This window comes from Pundamilia nyererei, unplaced genomic scaffold (assembly GCF_000239375.1).
Source record: "Pundamilia nyererei isolate P.nyererei 1_Seehausen unplaced genomic scaffold, PunNye1.0 scaffold00130, whole genome shotgun sequence".
Lineage (NCBI taxonomy): Eukaryota > Metazoa > Chordata > Actinopteri > Cichliformes > Cichlidae > Pundamilia > Pundamilia nyererei.
Genome location: NW_005187531.1, coordinates 1,163,866 through 1,185,786, shown reverse-complemented (window position 1 = coordinate 1,185,786; position 21,921 = coordinate 1,163,866). Strand labels below are relative to the sequence as shown.

The 21,921-nt window shown below is 42.0% G+C and overlaps 1 protein-coding gene across 1 annotated transcript; it reads right to left on the bottom strand.

The window, feature by feature from the left end:
• Nucleotides 1-230: 230 nt before the first annotated feature.
• Nucleotides 231-20,813, bottom strand: pik3cg (phosphatidylinositol-4,5-bisphosphate 3-kinase, catalytic subunit gamma). Its single transcript, XM_005743325.1, has 24 exons — nt 20,640-20,813; nt 19,351-19,570; nt 19,094-19,265; nt 18,712-18,974; nt 16,035-16,121; nt 15,842-15,942; nt 15,544-15,713; nt 15,271-15,458; nt 13,203-13,310; nt 12,998-13,082; nt 12,484-12,913; nt 12,277-12,375; nt 12,060-12,195; nt 9,447-9,512; nt 9,179-9,322; nt 8,311-8,392; nt 4,232-4,335; nt 3,933-4,079; nt 3,759-3,849; nt 3,494-3,624; nt 1,513-1,624; nt 1,221-1,378; nt 1,014-1,095; nt 231-801 (listed from the first exon to the last, which is right to left on the bottom strand). Exons 2-24 carry the CDS (start codon nt 19,561-19,563, stop codon nt 602-604), a joined length of 3,369 nt encoding a protein of 1,122 aa, XP_005743382.1. The 5' UTR covers nt 19,564-19,570; nt 20,640-20,813; the 3' UTR covers nt 231-601.
• Nucleotides 20,814-21,921: the final 1,108 nt, after the last annotated feature.

Genomic DNA, 21,921 nt, shown 5'->3' with positions numbered 1-21,921 from the left:
GTTGGGGAAGGTTGCCAGGTGACATCAGCGCTGCACCACAAATCGTCCTTGTGATTGTTTTGGTCACTATTAGATTGCCACAGTTTCCCATAGCTTGCATGGAAGACAGCAATTTGTTTGCAAGCAGCCTTGACTTGAAAAAGCGCACCATAACAGGAAACAGAGAAGGTTCACCTTCAAAGTAAAAGTTCTGCCTTACCACTGGAACAAACACATTTCAAAAGGCCCAACTTTTACTTTGAGGGCAAATGTGTTCTGTTTCTGGTTTGTGTTGCACTTTTAACAGTTTCACTACAGCTGGGTGAGCAGTTTTCAAGTGTTTGCAGACAAGTTAGCATCTTCCTTGAAAAAGCAACCAGAAAGAGGTTTTTGTTGCAGAACCGTATATCTCTTTAAACCACTCTCAAAAACTTGTTGAGAACACGGTTTTCCCTCGTGACCAGTGGCTGTCTAAAGGTCACCGACCAGTCTCTAGATGCCTAAAACACCACTTTCAAAAATACATTGTGTGCAAACATTTTAAATCCTTCTAGATTGTCTTCAGATTTTAAGAGTCTTCAGTCATTGACTTTTTTTTTCATGGAATACATCTTAGTAAGTCCTAAGTGGACCGTTTCTCCACACCCTGCTTGATTCCCAGGACCAGATGAACAAACCAGTTAATCTGAACCATCCAGCCTTTCTCCCTGCAGATCTCTATCTGGTCCAGCAGGTGGCGCTGTGCCTCATCTTCACTGCGGCCAACAGTCAGGGCCTCGCGGATGTACTCGATGTCCTCCTTACTAGTCAGCTGAGGCATCCCTGTTAATGAACCAAAAATAAGTGTCAAAGCATGAGCATGTCTTAGTTTCACTTCACTTTGGTATCAATATCTAAAAAGATTGAAAATCTGTTTAAAACTACTTGTCATACCAGTCATACTCAAATTGGGTACAACTGGACCAACCTGTGAAAATGACACTATTATTATTGTTTTAATAACTGGGTGTTGTGGTATCAGGAGGAGATTGTACCAGTCATAAGCATCATGGAGAAAAGAATGATGAGCAGGTTGGTGTGATGCCGAAGGGCGAGGTAAGCCTTCACGCACACGTCCTGAAACACAGAGGATGTTCATATAGACAAATGTGACTAACTGGTGTTTGCATGAATCTGCATGAATTTAAGAATGGGACGTGTGTGTTCCTGCATCTATATTGTATTGACATGAAAAAAAGCACCTGGAACTTCTGGAAGTGGGGGCTACTTTTCTTTCCCGAAGTTCCCATAACATACAGGAAGTCTGGTGTGAGCACAAAGGGAACCCACTCCTTACTGATTCCCATGAAACTCTTGTAATTCCCCAGGATGTGACCAAAGTCGATGTGGAAGAGATTCCCTGCAGAAACACAAAGGAGGTCTGTTAGTGTGGTGCCACTCGAGTTTCATTTCTTTCTAAAAATATCCCATTTTTGTAATTATTTAATCTGTATTTTGTCTGACAGTGACGTGAAAACGCAGATGTAAGATTACCAGATTCAGTGATCATGATGTTGTCGTTATGGCGATCCCCAATACCCAGGACGTATGTAGCCACACAGTATCCACCACAGGAGTACAGGAACCTCTCCACAGCCTGCTGGAACTACAACACAGACAACAGAGTTTTTAATCATGTACTCGTGTACGACAACATCCGGGCTGTAACCCATCCAGCTTTGATTAGTGAGCTTCACACTAATAGTGTAGCTGTTAAAAACATGCGCAAGGACATTCAGCTCCTCATGAAGACCCAAGTTTAATCATCACGACTAATGCAATGGCTAAAGCCCTTACACTGACCTAAGCCTAACTTTATCTTAACCCTTTAAACCAAGTCTTAAATCTCAAAGAGGTCTTTGAAAGGGGTGTGGAAAAAATGAAACACTCTTACAGCCTAAAAGTGTATCAAAGATAAAGTATTACACACTATGTTTTCTAAATTCTGTGTCAAATTTATTAATTTTCATCTTCAGTTTTCTTGAACAAATGACTTGCGTCGCACAGTCTCCAGTTTGCATGAGCAGTTGTTATGAAAGCTCCAACACAGAATCTGCCCACTGGGAACATGCAGAGGCACAAACACACACACACACACACACACACACACACACACACACACACACACACAGTGAGTGTATCTTCGCATCAGTCCTTGTTTCAGAAGTGTAGCTTTCTGACTGCCTGCATGTGATGCATTTTGGACACATCTGTAAATTGTAGCTTTAACAAATAACCTCAGTTACACTCTCGCCCAACAGACGCTGCACTATTAAAAGCCAAGTGAGCACACTCACTCACACACACAACAATACTGTTTTGGAAAGAGAACAGCCATAATTATACGGTGGCAGGTTAAATTGATGGTATGTGTGTGAGTCACTGCTGATAAACAAAAGCACCCAAGAAGCAGAAGAAGTCAATGCTAACTGAGCTAGATTAGGGAAGATTCGATTTGGGAAGACTTGTACTTACGTTATATTGACCCCTTTATTTGAAACTCTGGCCATATTTAATATGAGAATCAATTATTGTAACAGAGTTAATGCCAAAAGTGACAAAAGGAGTAACAGGTCCCCTTTAAGAAACTTTGACCTTGTAGTTACTGGAAACATAACTCGGTTTAAAAAAACCACGCAGAGGAAAAAGCGCAGACTGTGGGAGTGCAGGTGTCTGTGCTAAAAGTAGCGCACGTGGGTGCCATGGTGACAGGAAAAACTCTGACGGTTGTTTCCTTCCTCTCTCTTCCTCTCTTCAAAGTGTCATTTCCTCTGATCTAATAAAGTCTGCAAAACTGGTCTTATCAACACAGTTACTTAATGCATGCATTGCGTGCAAGGCTTGTAACTAAAGCTTTGCTGATCAGCGACATGTATAATGATGAATTGGAGCGGAGGTATCAAATATGGGGGACAGGGACCAGAATCAGCCTGACAAAGACTTCAATCCGGTCAGCTGGATTGCTTTGCGAAAATGGAAGTAGGGCATAAAAAAGTCCACCAATGGATTTAAAAAAACTAGATGACAGCTTTGTAATGCCATTTGTTTTATTTGAGACTTCTACATCACCCGTGTGATTTTTTAAGCAATAAATTGTTTAAAAAAAAAAAAAATCCCAGCTGCACATCACTGAGCAGTGATGACCAGGAACGCGAGCAGCATGAAAAATCATCAAAGATGGAAAATACAGCATGAAAAACACAGTGACAGCAGTGGAAACTTCATTGTTTAGCACTTGGTTTACCTTCAGCTCTTTGCGTGTTAGGACTTCGCTCTTCACCGCAGCTGATTGACCACAGGACAAACAAGTGCAGCCCGCAGACCGGTTGTACTGCATATTTTTGACACTGACCCCATCTGACAACAAACACTCTCTGTAGGTAGTCAGGCTGTCCACGACTGCCCGCAGACTGTCTTCGTGCTACCCCCGCTCAAGCGTAAAACCATCATAAGCTGTCAGTGATACAGTACGTACCTTGTCCTCACTGACACACTTGTCCCGGAGCCACTGGTAGAGGATTTCATCTTTAAATGCGCCGGTGCTTCCCACAACACTCTGCTGGATGTTGGCGATGGTGGTGGCGTCCTTAACAATCTCAATCATGCCTACAGTGATGCAATAAAGACAGCGATGACACGCTATTTTGGATTTGTCAGGCTCACATGATCAGCCTTGGTTGTTATAAATGAGGGACACAGGATCTAATATGTTTTCTGTATCTCTGCAGGGAATAACCGACCTATCTTATTTCCAGTGGAGATGCAGCCGTACGGTAAAAGACAGAGATCCAGCGATTCGGTCTCCCAGATCGACTCCATGATCAGCAGAATCTGCAAAGAAGACAGACGGAGTGCTACAGAACTTTTCTTCTCATAACTCTCTCAGTCCTGTCTAAGGCTGAGCTGCTACACACCTGCAGGATGAGCATATCCTGTCTGAGATCATCACCGTCTTTGAAGATGACGCCTATGGGGTCTTTGGAGAGAGTGGTGGAGTCGGCCCGTTTGAACTGCAGCCACAGCGGCTTCTTCTTAGACGCCATCACTTTGCACTGCTCAATCTACATAAAGATAATTTGTTTTCATCAATAAATTCAGTCATTTATAGATACAATTCTGATGTCTCTGCCCAGAAATAAGCACTCATGAGAGCTGAAAGTTGTTCTAATTTCAGTGTTTATTGCAGGGTCGTGTTGATGTGTTTGCTCCTCACCAGCAGGGCTCCAGCTCTTAGTCCTGGATCATAAGGAACTCTGAAGCTCTCTGGCAGACCAGAGGACTGCAGATTCTCCAGCTTCTGACGCAACTGAAACACCACTGAAAAACACACACTTCTTTCTTTACACGTCTTTTCAAGTCTTGGTGCAAATTAGGTTTAGAATAGTCAGAGTAATATCGACACATCAAAAAATAAAAAATAAATACACATCTGACCTGCAACCATGTATTCATACAACAGACATGCTTTACACATGCTTAGATACAAATGCTGGTGTTAACCACAGAAAGTACAACCCAGAATAAACTAGTGAAGAATGTTTAGCAAAGAAAGGTAACCGTAGACATTTAAAGCAAAGGTTTGGGGTGCAAACCTCAAAAGTGGGATATTCTGTTGATAACAGAATAAATAAAACCAGTGTGGAAGAAAAAGTCAGCAGGTTCACTGTATAAGCAGGACCAAAGCCTTGGAGGGTTTGTATTTAAAACTGAAACCATCCATCCATCTTCTTCCATATATCCACTTTGGGGTTTTCAAGGGCACTGGAGCCTATTCCAGCTGTCATAAGACAAAAACTGAGCTTACACCCTGGGCTAACACAGAGAGACAACCATTTTTTATTATTATTAATCCTTTATTTATCCAGGTAAAAAATCTCATTGAGATTAAAAATCTCATTTCCAAGAGAGACCTGGCATCATAGCAACAAAAGTCACATACCACATAGGTATCTAACATTTAAAACAAATACAATATGCCATACAAACATGTGTAAAATATACAATAACAGATCAAATTAAGAGTACATTAAAAATAATCACACTGAGTAAAAGAGCTGTTCTCTCGTTCCTTTAAGACAGACTTAAACTCTCCCAAGGTAACCAATTCTGATAACTTCAGTTCCTTCTGCAGATTATTCCAGGAAGCAGGGGCAGCGTATTTAAAAGCCCTTTTCCCCAATTCTGTTCTGATTTTTGGGACAATCAATTGTATGATTTTGTTCGAACGAAGGTTGTATTAGTTGTGGTTTTTACACATATAAACACATAAATAAGATGGAACCAGCCCAAGGAGAGATTTATAGATAAAAATCAACCAATGGGAGAGTCTGCGAATATGCAAAGATGGACATTTAGCAGCAGCATACAAAGAACAATGATGTACACGATTTCCATAGCCAGTAATAAAACGTAAAGCACAATGGTCCACAGTATCCAACCTCTTTAGGTAGTGGGCAGGTGCATTCATAAAAAGCAGGTCACCATAATCCAATAAAGGTAAAAAGGTTGCACGAATCAAATGTTTTCTCACTTGGAGGGAGAAACAGGATTGGTTTCTAAAAAGTAACCTAGTTTTAATTTTAACTTCGACACAAGCCTTTGAATGTGAGTCTTAAATGACAAATTCTGATCTATAATGATCCCTAGATACTTGTAAGATGTGACCATTTCAATTTCAGATCCTTGAATTGTTTTAATCTTAGGAGACGTAGCTAACAACTCTTTGCCATTTTAGAATAACATGAACTTGGATTTCTCTGGATTTAACACCAACTTAAGTTGAGTTAAATGGGACTGAACGACATCAAAGGCAGACTGCAGAAACTGCAGGGTTTGTGCTACTGAAGGGGATGAACAATAAATGATTGTATCATCTGCATAAAGATGAAATGCTGCGTTTGACAAATTATCACAAAGGTTGTTTATGTAAAGAGAAAATAGCAATGGTCCTAATATAGAACCCTGTGGAACTCCTTTGGATACTGGGAGAAAAGAGGAAGAAGACCCAGCAGCACGGACACACTGTTTTCTTGCTGACAAGTAATTTGAAAACCAACTTACAGCATTTACAGATAGACCAATATTGTTTAGACTATTTAATAAAATAGCATGGTCAACTGTATCAAAAGCCTTTGACAAGTCAAGAAAAAGAGCAGCACAGTATTTTTTGCAGTCCATTGAATCAACAATGTCATTAACCACTTTAATAGCAGCAGTTATTGTGCTGTGTTGTTTTCTGAATCCTGACTGATGTTGGGAAAGAATTGAATTTTTGTCCAAAAAGTCTTTCAGTTGTTCACTAATGAACTTTTCTAGAACTTTTGCTAGAACACACAATTTAGATATGGGCCTGTAATTATTAACATCTGAAGGATCACCTCCTTTCAGCAAAGGGAGAACATAGGCAGATTTCCATATTACAGGGATCTCACTGTTCGAGAGGCTAAGATTAAAAATGTAAGTTATCGGTTCTGCTATAAAATCTGCAGCCAACTTAAGAAAATAGGGATCAAGTTGATCTGGTCCTGCAGATTTATTTAGATCCAACAGATTTAAAGCCCTATGGACCTTAAAAACATTTAGTGGAGAAAAACTGAAGGGTTGGACCACAGATTCAGTTTGAGCGGTTGCAGAGAGAGCCTCTTGTTGATTAAGCTGTTTTAAATCTGGATATAAAGATTCAAATAGAGATCCTGAAGAAACAATATGCTCATTAAAGCAGTTTAGAATGTCGCATTTCTCTGTTAAAGTGCAGGAGTCTTTTACAACAAAAGTTGGCATCTCGTTTGTAGTTATGTCCCCATAAGAAGATTTTATTATTTTCCAGAATTTTTTAGGATCGTTCAAATGTTTAGTAGTTTTTGAAAGATAGAATTCTGATTTGGCCTTTTTAATTAAGGAAGTTGAACGGTTTCTGAGCTGTCTAAAGATCAGCCAATCCGCTTCGGATTTAGTTTTTCTGGCCTTAGCCCAGGCAGCATCCCTTTTTTTGAGTAGACTAGAGAGCTGAAGAGAAAACCAAGGGTTGTTTCTGCATTTTACTCTAAATTTGCGGATAGGGGCATGTTTATTTATAATTTTGATAAAAGTATCATAAAAATAATTCCATGCCAGCTCAAGATCAGTTATCAGGTAGATTCTACTCCAGTTATAGTCCCATAAATCATGAAAGAAAGCTTGCTCACAGAAATGCTTAAAATCTCGTTTAAAAGCTATCTGTGGCCTTGATTTTGGGAGCTTCGATTGCCTGACTACAGCTACCACACAGTGGTCACTGATATAATTTGCGAAAACCCCAGTGTGAGAATATTTATTAGTTAAAAATAAATCAATAAGTGATGACTTTTCTGGGCATTTAAGATTTGGACGAGTTGTGCTGTAAATTAGTTGTGTGAGATTATATGAATCACACATGGATTTAAAACTGTCTGAAGCAGAGGACAACCAGTCCCAGTTGAAATCTCCGGCCAGCACAATTTCATTAAAATTTAAAGTAGATTTTTTACTAAGTGAAACTAAAGCCTCACTACTAGCTGAGGGGGGTCTATAACAGCCCACAATGGTAATAAAATAGCCCTTGAAAAGTTTGAGGGCAAGAAGTTCAAACTGCTTACAAACAGATACCAATGAATCGACAGTAACATGGAATTTGCTTTTTACATAAATTGCAACACCGCCACCCTTTCTGGGGCGGTCGCAACGGAAAAGATTATAGCCCGTTATTGCAATGTCTTTGTCAGTAATTGATTTAGTAAGCCAGGTTTCTGATAATATAAGAATATCAGTATCTAACTCTTTCATCCAAAATTTCACAAACTCAAGTTTGGGAAGAAGACTTCTGACATTTAAATGAGTGATACCAAGACCTGTTCAAGTTTTGAAATCACAAGGAGTACTTAAGCATTTGCAGTCTGGACCGGGATTAGGTTGCACATTTCCAGATAAAAGAAGCGGAAGAACAATAAAACATTTTCTTTTCACAGATTTTTTTTGTAGGATTACAGACTGATTTCTCTTAGGGCCCGATCTCTTCACGCCTAAACGCAGTTTACTGTCGCCAGTTAACCTAACAGGCATGTCTTTGGACTGTAGGGGGAAACCAGAGTGCTCTGAGCACGTGCAAACTCCACACAGAAAGGCCGGCAGGTTTGAACTACCAGCTCTTATACTGTGAGGTGACAGGGGCATCCACAAAGGAGTACCACTAAATTACTTTAAAAAAAATAAGCAAATAATGCACGTTCATGCTACACGATATAGGCTCATATCAGTGCTTCTGTTTCTGCTCCTCACCTTGTGGCGTAACATCATACTTGTCTGCAGACATGGTCTTGATCTCACGGGTGACTTTCTGCAGAGCCTCTGTCATATCCACCTGCAAGCATCAGGACTTTCTGTCAAAGATGTGTTCAAACCCAACCCCCCAAACACCTTCTTCTTCAACACAGCCTGAACCTTTCTAGGCAGCTTTCTCGTCATTTCATTAAGAAGTCTTCGGCAAAGCTCTTCTTTGGTCAGCTGCTTTTTGTTCCATTCTCTGTAAAGATTATCCCAAATTTGGACTCCGTAAGACATGCTGCCACCAGTGTTGATTTTGCTGACCAACAATTTTTTGTCACAATGACTTCTTTTCCACCGATGAAAAGAAAAATTATAACTAAATAAAAGTGAATGCACGAGGACAGAAACCAGCGAATAAAAACGAGATGAAATAATTCTGAACGGAAAATTCCAATCAGAACTATTAAGTTGTCTAGAAAGACGGGACAAGTTTGGAAGTGATCCAATCAGAAGTAATCACCACATGCAGTGAGGTTAGACACGCTCATTTGATGTGCCCCCAGGATCAGTACAGCTGGTTCACACTGTGTCGCATGAAAACGTCACAAAATCTCAACGCTTGGGAGGAAGAGATGAGCAGACATATGGAAACATTTCACATGTGACATCAAGGAAAATTAAAAAGCTTTGAAAACCGTGTTAAGTCTACTCTAATTATGACTAAAACTACATTTAAATTTGCTGTCAAAGTTATTGATGGTTGCCCCTAATTTTCCCTTCTTTAAGAATGGCGTCTTCACAGCCTGCCCTTCAGACCATGCGTATCACATTTTCACAGTACTATACAATTGTGGAAACATCTATAAATAGGGCGTGTCACCTGCTTCCGGAAGTCCTGCAGCATATTTTCACCACAGCCTCTGAGGTAGGCCTCCAGGAGGACAGCGTACCTCTGCTGGTAGTGCTTGGACTGAGCGATTTCACTCCGCAGGAACCAGAAGAGAAAATGACCGATACGCTTACTCTGCAAAAGAAAAACAAAAGGTGTTGTTTAACTTGACATTTTTTTGACTGCAGTTATTGTGCTAGTAAAACACACACACACAGAGCTGAAATGACATAACACAGGCAGACACATGTCTGCTTACCCTCAGAGCTCTCTTCAGCAGGAACCTGACTAGAGCGCTGTCATGGTAGGGCTCAAACTTGACTGCCTGCAGGACACACAAACACATAAACAAAGCAGCTAACATGATTTCTGATGATAGCACAATGTGTGTCTACAACAAGCCTGTGTGACCTCTGGTGTTGTGCAATGCACAAAAAGGAAAATGAAACATTCTTCCTACTCCAAAGCACGTGGTGGTGGGCTTTCTAACAACATCACGCTCTCTTCTCTTTGTACATGTTGCCGTTGGGATTAATTTTTAGAAAATACAACATCTCCTTTCACTGTTATGCTGACGATATCCAGATTTATTCACCTTTGAAATCCGACGTGTCCGCTTCTTTGCAACCTCTGTTCAACTGTTTGCATGAAGTTAAAATTTGGTTATCACATAATTTTCTTACATTGAACGAGAATAAGACCGAAATCTTTGGTAGTCACACTCCGCTAGACCAGTTAGCTGATGCCCTTGGCCCTCTCGCTAGCCATCTCTCGCTCGCTGTAAGAAACCTTGGAGTGTTCCTGGATGGCTCTTTTAAACTTGAGAAACACGTCTCCACTGTGGTAAAAAACAGCTTTTGCCAGTTGCGTCAGATATCCAAAGCAAAGCCGTTCCTTCCTTTAAAGGACCTTGAAAAGCTTATCCACGCATTTATCACATCCAGATTGGACTACTGTAACTCCCTCTACTCGGGCCTCCAACACTCTTCTCTTTACCGGCTTCAGTTACCGGCGCGTCTTTTAACAGGTACGAGAATATATGAACACATAATTTTAGCCAAATTACATTGGCTCCCTGTTAAATATCGCATAGATTTTAAAATTCTTTTATTCACTTTTAAAATTCTGAATAATTTAGCGCCCAGCTATCTTTCTGAACTACTCCACTTATACAATCCCAACAGAGCACTTAGATCATCCAATCACAGGCTCCTAGCACAACCTAGGTCTCGAATGAAGTCGAGAGGTGACCGGGCCTTTGTAACCGTGGCACCTAGACGTCTTAACACTTATCTTTTTACTTTGGCTTTTGATTCTAACTAGTTGGCTGTTGTGTTGTTACCCTATTGTTTGTTGTCCTGTTTTATTGTTTGTTTTAATTGTCTCATGCTTTTACTGACTGTGAAGCACTATGGTCAACACTGTTGTTTTAATATGTGCTATATAAATACATTTTGATTTGATTTGATCATCTGGCAGGTGAAGTTAGCAGGCTGTGTGCACACATTTATACCAGAAGAACTGCCTTTTAACAGAGGCTACAGTGTGTTGGGAAGCAGCATGGACTGGCAGTAAAGCAAGTGCAATGAAAACACAGAAGTAACTGTGCTCCAACATAACTGCTATTTAAATGTTTAGAAAAAGAGGCAGCGAGTGGTTTAAAAAGGACTGAATCCCTTTGTTTTAGCATATGGTGAAGCATCATGGAAACAGTGTATTCTTTCACGTTCACCCTACAAAGACTTTGACACATGCATGTTCTGGAGAATTTTGATGGTATAATATATTCCACAGATCAGTGAGATGTCATAACTGCATTTAGGAAGATGTCTTTCTCCTAAAAGGCTCTTTTGTTGGCCACGGCTGACGACTGATACAGTATCGCTCATGCAAAGCTGACTGCAGAGTCAACTAAACTCACAGCATGAAACAGTGAATCAGACAGAGTGAGAGTGTAAATGCAAAAGAGGCTTGGTCCTCTCGAGCTAATATTTATCCACCCAGTCAAATGTTAGTGGTTACACATTTGAAATCAACAATAAACAACTGTAACAGCAGCAGAGTGTGTGCTCATCAGCACCGCATCATAAACTCACAACAACACAAAACTTGGCAGCAGCAATGTAAAGCAGGCAGTGTGTGTTTTTGTTCACCAAACAAACTGCCAGCGTAGGATTAAAGTGTAGCATGTCTGCGCTAGGCTATGCTAACCAGCGTCACATAGATACCAGAGCCTGAATCTGACACAGGAAACGAATGTCCAACTCTAAAGTGCAAACAGTCTCACATTATCGACACATCAACACAGAAACTGTAAAAGATCAACTTTAGCATTCAGCAACATTTTAAAAAATGCATTAGATTGATTGTTTTGTAAGCAAATGTGGTTTCAGCTGCCAAAAGAATACAGCAGGATACAAAATGTACCATCTGTTTCCTGGTTGTAGATGGAGGAAAGAAAAGTTCTGTGCAAGTACAGCGAGTACATGTTAGGTATGCAAATGTTAGCGGCAGATAACAGCTGATTTTAATGCCGGCCCACGTCAGTCGATGACTCAGCAGATACTTTTACAGCCTTCTTCGATTACAATTGGAGACTCTCACATAGGGCGCCACTTTATTAGGTACACCTCACTAGTGTCAAACTGGACCCATTTTTGGCTTCAGGAGTGCCCTGATGCTTCATGGCACAGATTCCTCTGTGCTGAGACCTTACACCCTCCCTCCATCTTTAGCTCTGAATGCACATGTATAGAAAGGTAGGAAGGTCCTAGAAAAGAGCTGATGGCTAATTCTGTGACTGAAGTGGTTCTTACTCAGATTAACCAAATATTATTTATATTAAAATAAAAGGAAAAAAGACAGGGTGTACCTGTACAAGCTGGAGAAGATATCGGAGCACATCATCATCCTCCAGCGTCTCCAGCTTCCTGACAGCCATTGAGCGAACCTGTGCATCTGAGTAGTGGCAGTCAAGCAGCTGCATGGCCAGGCCAACATCCAGACCACTGCAAAGCAATGTTATGGTGAAAGGTGATACGACATTGATCCTAAACACAGTACAGTGGCAGTTTGAAACGCTCTTGTACCTGGTGTCCCATGCGCTGCTGCGCTCTAGCAGTCGATGCGTCGCCAAAACATCTTCCTGTTTCCCCCATCTGACTGAGCCCAGCAGCTTTGGGTAGGCTCTAAGGGCAAGGCATTTGTTATAAAATTATATTTTCAGTACTTTGGGGCAAAACATTACTTTATTGTCGTTTTAATTTAAAAGGACAAATAAAGAAATAAATCAGTACCTGGGGTCACGCATACATTCGTGTCTAAAGTGCCACAGCAGCTCTTTGTCCTCAGGGCTGAGGGGATGTAGGGGATCGGTACCTACAATGGCCTCAAACTGCTTTTTCAAGTGGTTTGGCATCTCTCTCTGACCCCGCTCCCCTCCCTCTGCGTCCTCACCCCCAACAGCCCAGTCCCGGCCCACATCCCGGCTCTTGGGTAGCACCACAGGGTAGCAGTATTTGTCCAGCAAAATGGCAATGGCCATGGAAGAGGCCTTGTCTGGGTTCGTGGCTGAGGTGAGCTTGTCCGCGTTGATGCTACTGCTGCTTTCCTCGCTCTTTTCTGGCATTTTCCACATGTGGAGGATAAACTCCCCCTGGCGGAGCAAGGAGCGGTGATCGATCAGGAGCAGGTTCACGTAGTACAGGAGACGACTCTTGGTCTTTCCTGAAAGCCGGGTAAACACACAGAATAAAGCATTGCTCTGTAGATTTTCAACATGTGAAAGAACAGAAAGGGAGAGGACTTTACCATCAAGACAGCTGCTTCCCGCTGTACTCTCTTGATAAGAGCTTCCTTTGGAATTTGGGGTCTGGGGTTGCTTCCCACAGATCACCTGGGTGGGAAACGTAGAACCATTATGTAACAAAAGTACAATAGTTACAGCTTAATGATTGTTTATTCTACCAACAAACAGAGAATGATAACAGCACCAGAAAGAAATTTCTTAGATTACCTGGAGGTTAAGGCATGCCCCCTTAGGCAGATCCTTGATCTTAATGTTAAACTCCAGCCAGCAGTTCCACAGCACTTCTTCACTGAAAGTTTTAGAGGTGGTTCTCTCCTTAAAAATGTAAAAACAATAAATAAATAAAACACTGCTTTTATCACCCTCCAGCCTTTTTCAAACCCATCTATTTCATATATTTTCATGCTGCTTATACATTTGTGGGCAGAAGTCATCACGGGCATGAATGTGAGGGTAATTTGGAGCTTCCAATGCTTTCTTTGAACTGTTCTTTTTCTAAGGTGGCATACATCTTTAGTTCAAAAACAAGAAGTGAGTGCACAAATTTGAAATTCCTTTAGATATTTTTTAATCCACTATTTAAGTATACATGAAGGGTTTAAAATATACATGCTGCTGCCACTAATATTGGGTTAAATGTCCCTTAGCAAGGTGCACCTGAACCAGGTGCTATTAGTAGCCAACAATAAATCTCGCTGTATATTTGCCTATTCTTCTTGGCAGAATTGGTAGAGTTCATTTAAATTGGTTGGTTTCCTGGCACAGACCCAGCATTTAAGCATAATCCACGGGCGATCGTGGCTCAAGAGTTGGGAGTTCGCCTTGTAATCGGAAGGTTGCCGGTTCGAGCCCCGGCTTGGACAGTCTCGGTCGTTGTGTCCTTGGGCAAGACACTTCACCCGTTGCCTACTGGTGGTGGTCAGAGGGCCCGGTGGCGCCAGTGTCCGGCAGCCTCGCCTCTGTCAGTGCGCCCCAGGGTGGCTGTGGCTACAATGTAGCTTGCCGTGAATGGGTGGATGACTGGATATGTAAAGCGCTTTGGGGTCCTTAGGGACTAGTAAAGCGCTATATAAATACAGGCCATTTACCATTTAATTTTGAAGAGGCTGAGGTCAGAGCTCTGCCAAAGCTGTTCAGGAAGCATAATGGGCCATTATGTTTAAACTGCAGATTCCAGGATCAGCAATTTAAACAACTGTTAATGTAAGTACATGTTAGTTGGATGGCTTACCGTTTTACCAAGGTCTAGAAGAAGACCCAAACAGTCACCCTCAGAGGGTAGAAAACTGGTTTGAATGTTCAGAAACAACCAAGGCTCAAGCTTGCCATGAACTGGAAAAGTGCTGGAACACCAATGTCACTGTCCACAGTTAAGTGAGTTTTCCAATTCCACGGACTGAAAGGCTTGTATAGTTATATTTAACTCATTCACTCAGTGAAGCAGTGGGCAGCAATCCAGCACCCGGGGAGCTCAGTGGTACCTCAGTGCAGCCGTTGTATTTTCAAATTCAACACAAAACTATTTTATGTAGTTTGTGACACAAACTATCTGCTAGCTAAATATGCAGTTTCTGTATTTTTTTTCTCTGGGTGAGAAAAAAACATTAAAGTGTGACAGATGAAAGACAAGACAGAGGAAGTGAACGTTAGCAATGCTCATGCTACCAGTAGTGAGAGTGCACTGAAGCACCCAATCTTAGGTATACCCTACCTGGCTAGTCTCATTTTAACCTCTGTTTATATGCTAATTATTAGAAGAAGCATACACATAAACACAACAGTCACCTGAAGGTGCCTAATATTGTAAGTTAGAGACCCTATGAGGACGCACTTAGCAACATTGGGAAGGAAAAACTCCCTTTCAACAGGAAGAAACCTTCAGCATCTCCCGCTGCCAGTTCGGGTAAGTCAAGACATGACCTGGATGCCTGAGAATCTGCATGGACCAAAACTGGATCACAGTCAGTTAAGGAAGTTAACCTCATAATAAAGCGCTATACAAATACAGGCCATAATAGTATTTGTCAGATAAATGCACTAAAAATGCTTCCAAAGCCACAACAAAATGATCAAAAGGTTAGGTTAATATGACTTGGTTCAGCTTTGATGAAGACCAGTAGGAAGCCAGTGGACTAAGTTTAAGTTTAATGTAATTTAAAGATAAAATAAAGGGTAAACAAAGTGTAATTTAATCTAGAGACTGCAGAGGGATCAACTTGGTTTTATGGCTGGGCTTAAATTGTCGTTTGAAAAAGTGTAGTTTTGTCTCAATTACCTGAGCTAAAAGCTGCTGCCCGTGAAAGATGCTGGCCTCGATGTAGACAATAAACTCCGGGACTTTGGGGAGAGATGGGATGTCAATACCCAGCACCTTCACTCTGAACTTCCTGTTACAGTCCCACATGGAGATGGTGAACACCCGTTCATGGTCCTTCTCATCAATGGTCAGCTGCTCATGGGTGCCTGAGAGGGAAAAATCAAAAGACTAGGGTTACAAGGTTGGCCATGTGGAAAGAAAATGACTGAACAGCTTAGTTTAACTGTTTACCTGCAACTCCAGTGCAGTCATCAACTTGGGCCCAGTCTTCCTTCTGGACCAGATCCAGATCGGGATCAGGAGGCATCTCCAGAACCAGGTGGATTTCCTCGCCATTCTTCAGGCACTGACGGATCCAGTTAAAGTTCTCCAGAGGCTTTTCTCCGTACAGGTACTCCTCCCTGTGGGACAGCGGCATGCTTACTCTCTAATGTAACGAATAAAATAGTAATGCTGCTCTGTTTCTCTCAACTTGGTTCTCAGTTTAAGCCATCAGCGGCTTTCAAGCCCAACTCGACGGCACGGTTACCTGCCACACACCCGCAGCACAAAGTCAGTCTCACACACATTGTCGGGGATGCCCAGCAAAGCTCTTTTATTTGATGTCTTGGCAAAAAAGCTCGCCAACACCTAAACAAGATGGCAAACTTTCAGGAAACTGTACAGGAAATAGGCAGAGGAAACAGTAAAGATATAAGTGGAATTCATCACTGCACATCTACCAGTGTTGGTGTGTCATCAATGGAGACTTTGATGGTCTGGCTGGCTGTCCCTATGTGGATTACCACCAGAATGTGGCCATTATTGATCTGAGAGGAGGAGCAGAACACAAAAAACAACTTGAAAGTCTAAATAAACACACACTAAGACATTTACTCCAACATTTGACCAACAGCTTGCTGACAAATGGTCAGTCATTTACGTTTTGATGCATTCTCAATCATCCAGGTAAGTAAATCTCCAAAAGTTGATTCTATTCATCTGGACGTAGCGTTTTCAGCGGGAGAACCGTTTTGTCACTCATCCAAGTGACTTCCTCAGTCTGAGCTGACTGCAGGTTTCCCCAATCTTATAAACAGTACATTTGCATAATGACAGAAACCAGCCCACTGAAGGAACAATGGGCAGGGAGGTCAGTTCCTTCATCATGATTATGCAAAAACGGCCAGAAGACAGAAGGATGCGACACCAAGGATGTGGACAAGTGGGTGAAGAATTTGTCTGACAGACAGCTCACCCAAACAGAGAAAAACATCCTTGCTAAAGGGTTGAATTTTGCTGTCACGCCAAGACAAATCCCGCTAGTGGAACTGATCACAGCCACAGAAACAACAATATTGCAGAAGTGGAAGCAGAGCAACTACGGACAAAAGTTTCGGCCTGTTGCAGCAATGCTAAGCTCCCAGCTTCCAACATCACCACGGAGGAGAGGAAGGCACTCACAACAACAATGACAACAACATTATCATCCTACCGGCAGACAGGAGTAGGTGCACAGTTTTGCTAAACCAGAAAGACTATCGTGAGAAAATTTTGTCACTGCTCAATGATAAAAATATTTATGAGCCCCAATTACACCTGGGTGCAAATCAAATCTCAGGACGTACCACAATTCATGGATCACATTAACTCTGTGGACCGACACATCAAATTCACCAGGGAGGATATGAAAAGTGTCAGGTTAGCCTTCTGTGAGATTTCCATCAGTAATGGGGGACATCTAAAAGCTGACGTGTACCGTAAACCTACAATACGGATCAGTATTTAAGGTTTGACTCTCATCATCCACTGGAGCACAAACTGGGTGTCATCAGGACGCTACAACACAGAGCCAACACCATCCCCACAGACACAGTGGCCAGAGAAGAAGAAAAACATCACATCAGGAAGGCCCTGAGTACATGTGGTTATCCCAGCTGGACTTTTGTCAAAGCTGGGAAGGCGCCAAAAGAAAGCTCCAGCCGATCCAGGAGAGAAGGACAACGTCTGACTAAGCGAAAACCTGTAGTTATCCCGTACGTGTCAGGAGTATTGGAACAGTTGAGACGCATTTTTTCTAAACACCGCATCTCATTGGGGCATACATCGGGGAAACCAAACAACCTCTGGCAAAGCGAACAGCACAACACAGAAGAGCTACCTCGTCAGGCCAGGACTCTGCAGTCTATTTACACCTACAGGCCAGTGGACACTCTTTCAATAATGAGGATGTACACATCCTGGACAGGAAGGAACGCTGGTTTGGAGTCAAGGAGGCCATTTAGGTGAAAAGAGAAAAAGACCATCTCTGAATCGAGGAGGGGGCCTAAGTACCCTTAGGACCCTCCTCTTTCGCCATCTTACAATGCTGTGATTGCAGCCATTCCCCAACTCTCTGTGAATGGTACTCATGGCCATTGATCAGTGGTCTTTGATCAATGGTCATGAGAATTTGCATAATCATGATGAAGGAACTGACCTCCCAGCCCACTGTTCCTTCAGTGGTGCTAGTTTCTGTCATTATGCAAATGTACTGTCTATAAAACTGGAACTGAAGAAGTCACTTGGATAAGTGACGAAACGTTTCTCCCACTGAAAACGCTACATCCAGATGAACAGAATCAACTTTTGGAGGGTCAGTCATTTAGTGGAACATAATTTCTAATTAAGACTAAACTGAGAAATTCATCAAACAGTTGAAAGTTCAAGTTCAGCCTGTTGATCTGCAGTTTTCTTGATGCACTATTTTTCTCATCTCATTCAAAGGCAAAACTCGCTGCTCTCATTCTCTGCCCTGTTCTCCAAGAAAATCACTCCACAGTCAGTGTTTTTGCAAGAACTTTATATGAAGAGCCTGGGGTTTCACACTGGTAGTAATACGCTCCAGGATCCAATCACCTGTCATTACAATCACACAACTCGGAGGCAAATAGGTGTATACAAGGCTAGAGGAGGTGGTTTCTGTAGCAACAGACATCCCCATCTATTCTGTAAGCTCAGGCTGGTGAAGAAAGTGGCTCTTTAGTGAACTTACTACTCCAAGTCACACTTGTATGTGTGACTAAAGCTGTATCAGTCATCAGCGCAAGCACAGACTTTATAACTCAAGAAGAAGAGAGAACAGGCAGATGAAGTGTGGAGCTAATACTTTTTTTAGGTTTCAAAATGAATTATTATGACTGAAGCAGAAGCTGTAGCAAAGGTTGATCCATTTTTTTTAAATAACCTAGCCCGTTTTTCTTTTCTACTTTATAATTATAGGAAAACATCTACATCATTTTACAGAGGTTTTCATTTAAGTCTGCAGGGCTTGGAGTTCTGGGTCAAACCTTGCATATACATCTAAGTCATGTTGAACTGCAGTAATTAAAGCTAACAGTGCTAACTGTGTTATACTATTATAAACACACACACACACACCTTGGAGAGCAGGTGCTCGGGCAGAGGCTTGCGTGTCACCCAGGGGTCCATGGAGTAGAGCTTTGGGTCGCGTTCCGACAGCTCTATGCGTCGTGGGGTCAGCAGCTTCCTGCGTGTGAACTCCAGCTCGTCGTCGTGGACGTTGCTGACGTCGGTTACGTCGTAGCCAATCAGGTAGTTCAGGTAGCGCTGGTACTCCACAGACTCCTGTGAGGGCTGTGGGCGGGGCACTAGCTGAATCCGCCCCACATCCTTCTTCAGAGCTTTTGAAACAAACAAACAAACAAAAAACAATTTAACATGATTTAACAAAACATGATTTTTACATCACAGCTAAAGACCAGCTCAGACTCTGATTGCAGGTAGAAGTGGGTCGTGGTACCTCTCCAGTAGCGAATGCAGTCTAGCGTCTGGAAGACCTGGTGCTTGTCATAGATCTCGCAAACGTTGCCCTTCTTCTGGTACAACAGGATGCAATGGTCAGGAGAGAAGCGCTGGTAGAACTCAGGGCACAGGTTCGAAGTCACTGCCTTCATCCATACCTGGGCTTTCACCTGCAAACGAGGCGCAGTGAGGATTTTTAACATCTACAACAGACGGTACGCGGGTCTGAGAAGAAAAGGAGTGAACGAGCCGGACCTGTTCGACAGTCCAGTTCCCAGCCACGTCCAGCTGCAGAGTGTCGGGGCCACTTCCACCCCGCGCAGCTGTGGGCAGCACAAACTCGACAGAGATCTGATCCATGGAGGTGGAGCAGGACGAGGTTATGGCTTTCTTTCTCCTCCTCCTTCGGCTCTCTTCTCGTGGTACTTGACACTCTTCGTCGCTCACCTGGATCTGCTGCCTGTCCATCGCCTAGCTTGAGGAGGATGAGCATATGGAAATAGGAAAAAAATCCAACGCGCTGGTGTCATTAATTTGTGACGAGCCCTTCCCTTCAATAAACTCTGAAATTGGAAACATGCTGTGTTTCCTGCTGATGCTGGAAACTGAGACAGGCCATGATTGGCTGGTGAAAATATAAAATACCAAAGCATCTTCGAAGATAGACGACTCAGAGCCATCCCGGTATCAAGCATCTTCCAGCAACGCCTCCTCATGTCAGCAAAATGTTGTGTCAGCAAATTTACCCAGATTAAGAAAGACTTCAGATTTCTTTTTTTAAACTTATTTTCCATTTATTCACATCATAAATTCAGTTTACTTCTCTTTTTTTAAGATCCAGTTTTAGATTGGCATACTTCCTAAAAGTTGGTATCAGAAAAATTCAGTCAGTCAGTGCAGAGGCAGATGTAGCAATCAGCCCACAGACCTTCAATGTTTTACTGACACCCCCCCCCCCCTCTCTCTCTCTCTCACACACACACACACACACAGCTCTCTATAATTAGACCTATACAAGAATAATACACTTTGCAATCTAAATGTTACCTCTAACTACACTTCAGAATCAGACACAGAAAATAAACACACTGAGGGCGACTGCATGTACTGGCACTGCTTTTGGGAAAGTAAAGATTTACCAAGACGGTATTACTCATATACCTCACTAATAACTAAATACTTTTTCATCTTTTCTTTCAAATCATCTTCACTGGCTGACGTGTTCAGGATTAAATGGCCGGGGTTTCCCTTCTGCTTCTGTCACATCAGCAGAGGAAGCTTTGAAAAGCAGGAAGCAAAACTCAAAACAACATGGATGTGATTACAAGTGGCTTTAGTGACAGTCTGCTGTTTTGACGACTGTGTCACAAACATTTAAAAACACTTGAAAAGTGACCGTGGGGCATCTACTGGTGGGGATAGTTCAGCCTGTATTTAACATGACCACAGCCGAGCAGGGTTAGCCTGTGGTGTAACGGTACAGCTGCCGCAATAATCGAAAGGAGAGGCGGTAATTCTGTAAAATAAAATTTATAAAAACTCACCAATGAACGAAGATGGCAACGAAATCCGGAGCTTTGGACAAAAGTTTCGGCATTTATGCGAAAAGAAGAGACCACGGAATAGAGTAAATGATACTTTCAAGCTAATGTGCACAGTTTGTGGTTAAGGAAACGCGGCGCTTCTACTCAGAAACTTTGTCAAACTCTCTGGCCAACTTTTGCCCAGTCAGAGTCACACCGACACTTCCGGCTTCTCTCCAAAATAAAATACCATTACGCGACACCATGCTCTCATAGACCAGTGCAGAAAGTTATTATGTATAATATTTACAGTCAGTGACATGGCCCCACCAAGCTGAACACGCTTTCTGCAAAATACGTAAAAACAAAAAAGGGTAAAGCATTTAAATATTAAGGGCAAACTAAAGTGAAGGGATGTTTAGAGGGAGCATTTAAGAGCTATAAAAGCAATATTATTATGTATATTTATTATTTTTATTATTATACATACTTGCATAGTTCCCTAATTAAGTTAGTGCTTTCTGGCATCAGCATCATGCCAGATCCGATGCCGTAGAACTGCCGTTGTTCACTGCCCTCTGGCGGCTACAGTAGGAAACTACATTACTACCAATACATGCGCTCGTAATACATTTATGAAGGAATAAGGGCAAAAATAACAAGATCCGAATTTTACGAATAAAATATGTTGAGCTACCCACTGTCGTTGTTGCTCCATTTATGTTGGTGTTTTATTAATTTATTGTGAAATATTTGCTGGAAATGTGCATATGTAACTAGATCTAACTTAATCTATCGGGCTTGCTATAAGTCTCCGTAACCACTAGAGGGTAGTGACTGACAAAATTGCATATCAAATACCTAGTGCCAGCTGCAGTCACGCAATACTTTTTTTAAAAATAAATACATTTGTTTAAACATGTACTTTCCACGTGTTTTACTAATGGCGTGGTCGCCTCACTGTTTTTGCTGCATGTAGTGCTCTTAAAGTTATGCTCCTAAAGCTCAACTGGTTTGATGAGTTTAATGTTTCTGGGTCTTGCTCAAACTAGTACGCTGATGTGTATTCACTCATTTCACATAATGATAACATCGGTTGCCCATATTTGATTTGTAAAAACAGTCGCCAAAACGGAGAATATCACACAGCAAATTCTGAAATCTATATGTTCGGCTTTACATAGACATCTATAATTACAGTAAAGACCTATTTAATCGCTTCACACAGAAGTTGCAAACTTTGGTGAAAAAACAAACAAATAAAAAAACGGGTGTGTGGGACAGAAACCTTAACCAGGCAACA

Bases quoted from the DNA above. Each gene is read 5' to 3' on its own strand.
- pik3cg (XM_005743325.1), bottom strand. From the start codon at position 19,563: ATGGACAGGCAGCAGATCCAGGTGAGCGACGAAGAGTGTCAAGTACCA. The intron at 18,975-19,093 runs GTACCACGACCC...TTGTTTCAAAAG, and splicing joins CTGCATTCGCTACTGGAGAG to CTCTGAAGAAGGATGTGGGG. The intron at 12,914-12,997 runs GTAAAGTCCTCT...CCCGGCTTTCAG, and splicing joins GGGAAGCAGCTGTCTTGATG to GAAAGACCAAGAGTCGTCTC.